This window comes from Tupaia chinensis, unplaced genomic scaffold (genome assembly GCF_000334495.1).
Source record: "Tupaia chinensis unplaced genomic scaffold, TupChi_1.0 Scaffold000088_1, whole genome shotgun sequence".
Lineage (NCBI taxonomy): Eukaryota > Metazoa > Chordata > Mammalia > Scandentia > Tupaiidae > Tupaia > Tupaia belangeri.
This window is the reverse complement of record NW_006159550.1, coordinates 7,158,224-7,161,523: the sequence shown is the minus strand read 5'-3', so window position 1 is coordinate 7,161,523 and position 3,300 is coordinate 7,158,224. Positions and strand designations below refer to the sequence as shown.

Sequence of the window (3,300 nt, the reverse complement as noted above, 5' to 3'; positions counted from 1 at the left end):
CAGTGCAGCCTCGGCGGCCGGGTTTTGCTGCCGCCGTCGCCTCCGCGAAGCCTGCAGCTTCTACCCGCTCTGAGAGAGCGACGCTGAGTTTCTCCGGCAGAAAGAGCTGGACGCGGACCGAGACAGCGCGGGAGCGGTCCTGGGCCCGGCTTCTAAGCTGCGCTGTGTGGGCCCCAGGGGAGAAGGCAGGGGACCCGTGCTGTCCCGAGCTGGGCTTAGGCTTCGGAGCCGCAGGTAGAAGAGGACGACGCCCGGCAGAGAGGTAGGGCGCTGGGACCTGCGGCGGTCGGGGGAGGGGTGATAAACCTGGTCGGTGCCAGCGGGCGAGCGCGGGGTTCCCAAGCTGCAGGTGGCGCTGAGTATCCGGCGCGCAGAGGCGGAGGTGTGCGCTCTCCTCTCTGCCCCGGCCTGTGGGGGCGACGAAGACCGGGATGCCAGACCTGCCCTAGCTGAGCAAGGCGGCAGGAGAGGCCGAGGCTGACGGCGAGTGGGTCTCTTCTTAAGAGAAGCGGGTCATAGCGCTGTTGGATCCCAGCATGATCAAACTCGGCCCTCTCCAGAGGACAGTGGGCCAGCCTCACTGTCTGCATTTTCTGGGGCTCGTGGACAGCCACAGCCTGGACTCTTAGCTAGAGGCTCCAAGCGTGTGTAGGGAGTGCTAATGCAATCGATCCGACCCATCGATGTGTCTGTTTTCCAGGTGGCTAAGTGGAAGGCAGCTCAGGCCACTCTGGCATGGAAGATTCTGTGTTCTTCTGTGACAGTCACCCCGGTAGCATCCCTGCCCCTTCCAGTCTTCCCCGCCTGTAAGGCCCACTGGGCTTCCTGCCTAGCCTGGGAGTTCTTTGCAGCAAATTCCCATCCTGTGGTGAGGCCTTCCCCACCCTGCTCCTGGCCAGCCATGGGCAGCACCTTGGGCTGCCACCGCTCCATCCCCAGGGACCCCTCGGACCTCTCTCACAGCCGCAAGTTCAGCGCAGCCTGCAACTTCAGCAACATCCTGGTGAACCAGGAGCGGCTCAACATCAACACCGCCTCGGAGGAGGAGCTGATGACGCTGCCGGGGGTGACGCGGGCCGTGGCCCGCAGCATCGTGGAGTACCGGGAGTACATCGGTGGCTTCAAGAAGGTGGAGGACCTGGCCCTGGTCAGCGGCGTGGGTGCCACCAAGCTGGAGCAGGTCAAGTTTGAGATCTGTGTGAGCAGCAAGGGAGGGTCCGCCCAGCACTCGCCCAGCTCGCTGCGACGGGACCTGCTGGCCGAGCAGCAGCCTCACCACCTGGCCACCACAGTTGTGCCTCTCACCCCGCGGGTCAACATCAACACGGCCACCCCGGCCCAGCTCATGAGTGTGCGCGGCCTCACGGAGAAGGTGGCCCTCAGCATCGTGGACTACCGCCGCGAGCACGGGCCTTTCCTCAGCGTGGAGGACCTGGTGCGTTTGGACGGGATCAACACCACCTTCCTGGACAGGATCCGGCCACAGGTGTTTGCTGAGAGGTCCAGGCCCCCGTCCACCCACACCAATGGAGGCCTGACCTTCACCGCCAAGCCACACCCCAGCCCCACCTCTCTGAGCCTGCAGAGCGAGGACCTGGACCTGCCCCCGGGGGGGCCCACACAGATTATCTCCACTCGGCCCTCGGTGGAAGCCTTCGGTGGCATGCGGGACGGGCGGCCGGTGCTGAGGCTGGCCACCTGGAACTTGCAGAGCTGCTCGGTGGAGAAGGCCAACAACCCCGGGGTGCGAGAGGTGGTGTGCATGACGCTGCTGGAGAACAGGTGAGGACAGCCCGCACGGTGGGTGGTGGGTGTGAAGGCAGCTCGCATGTGGCCTCGTCTCGGTGCAGAGGGGTGGACTCTCTGGGTGGGAGGGACCCGAGTATGTCATCAGCATTTCTGAGCCCTGCTCTGTACTGACCCTGTGCTGCGGAACTTCATGGGCCCAGCCGTGTGGGCTCTGGCTGTGTCTGGGTCTGGTGCGTCGAGGTGGGTCCCTGGGGGCGGAGGCGGTTGGTGTTGCTGCGTGGACTACTTGGAGGACACTCTCTGACTCTCGGCACTCCTCAGGGCTTGCACCAAACGGGCGCATGCAGTCTGGGAGTGCTGCAGTTTTGTTCACGAGAAAGAACAAACCAGATTTCAATTACTGATGGGGAAAAACACATTTGATGCGTCAGATATGCCCGTTTGTGTGCTCAGAAATAGCAAAGCCAGGTCTTTGCAAACGCATACCTGTCCATATCTACTGGAATGCTGAGAACAAATCGCACTTCACCCTTTCCCTTGTTTAAGCCAAAGTTGGTCTCAGTCTCGCACTCAGCCCCAGATGGGCGGGACGTCTGCCCAGGTCAGTCTCTGCTCCAGCTGGTGTCTGCGCTGGGTGGGCGGAGGGTGGGAGCTAGCAAGACAGCACGAAGCGAGAGCAAGAGTGAGCGAGGCGGGTATCAGCTCTCTGGCAGATCGGCGGGACGAGCTGACAAGAGAGCAGGCCGCTGCGTGTCCCTGCACCGGCAAGTCGCTGAGGAAGGGGCCGGGAGCCTGCGTGCGCCCCCCGCCCCCCAGCCTGTGCTCTGCTTGCCCTGCCTCCCTCCTCCTGCAGAGGGGTTACCGTGCCCAGGTATGAGCTGGCATGACCGGCAGGCCTTCGGGGGGAATGGGTTGATGGGCTCTTCAGCCGCAGTGGCGTGGGGGACGGGTGGGAAAGGGCAAGGGACACAGCTGCCCACAAAGGGAATGTTGAGTCTTTTTTCTTTCAGTTTACTTATTTCTCCCATGAGAGAGAGAGGGACAGAGGCACCCCTGGGGGTTGCCCCAGTCTTAGTGGGCACGGGTCACTTGCCTGGCATGCCCAGGGAGGTCCCAGGACACGAACCCAGGGCCTTTCTCACTTGGGCATGCGGCGAGCCCTGCTAGACTGTTGGGCCCTTATTGTGAGTTTTCTTAAGGCCCAGTTGGTGGGGAGGGCGGGTCAGGGTCAGGAGTTGCTCCAGTAGGAATGACAGGCCTGGTACCCCGCCCATGGCTCTGGGTTCTGAGTTTCGCGTGGTCCTGATACACGCTGAAGTCTGAGCGCCGTCACGCTTGGTGTGGGGCAGTCAGCGTCCAGTGGCTTCTCTCTCTCTTTTTTTAAAGAATTATTTTATTTAGCTTTCTTTATTATTATTTAATTTGAGCAGAGAGACAGAGAGAGGGAAGGCGAGAAAGCAAGCTGCTGGGTCCAGGACGTGGCCGCATGGGAGTCCAGCGCCTTTAACCTCCGCTCGCCCGCTGCCCGTCCTGTGGGTTCTCTTTAAAGCC

General features: G+C 62.2%; 1 protein-coding gene across 1 annotated transcript in view; it reads left to right on the top strand.

The window, feature by feature from the left end:
• Window positions 1-6: 6 nt before the first annotated feature.
• EEPD1 (endonuclease/exonuclease/phosphatase family domain containing 1) overlaps window positions 7-3,300 on the top strand; it is a 95,801-nt gene continuing 92,507 nt past the window's right edge. Inside the window, exons 1-2 of the mRNA XM_006143021.3 lie at window positions 7-262; window positions 701-1,782. Of these exons, the coding sequence (XP_006143083.1) occupies window positions 902-1,782 (881 nt within the window). The 5' untranslated portion in view covers window positions 7-262; window positions 701-901. The remainder of the gene's footprint in view (window positions 263-700; window positions 1,783-3,300) is intronic.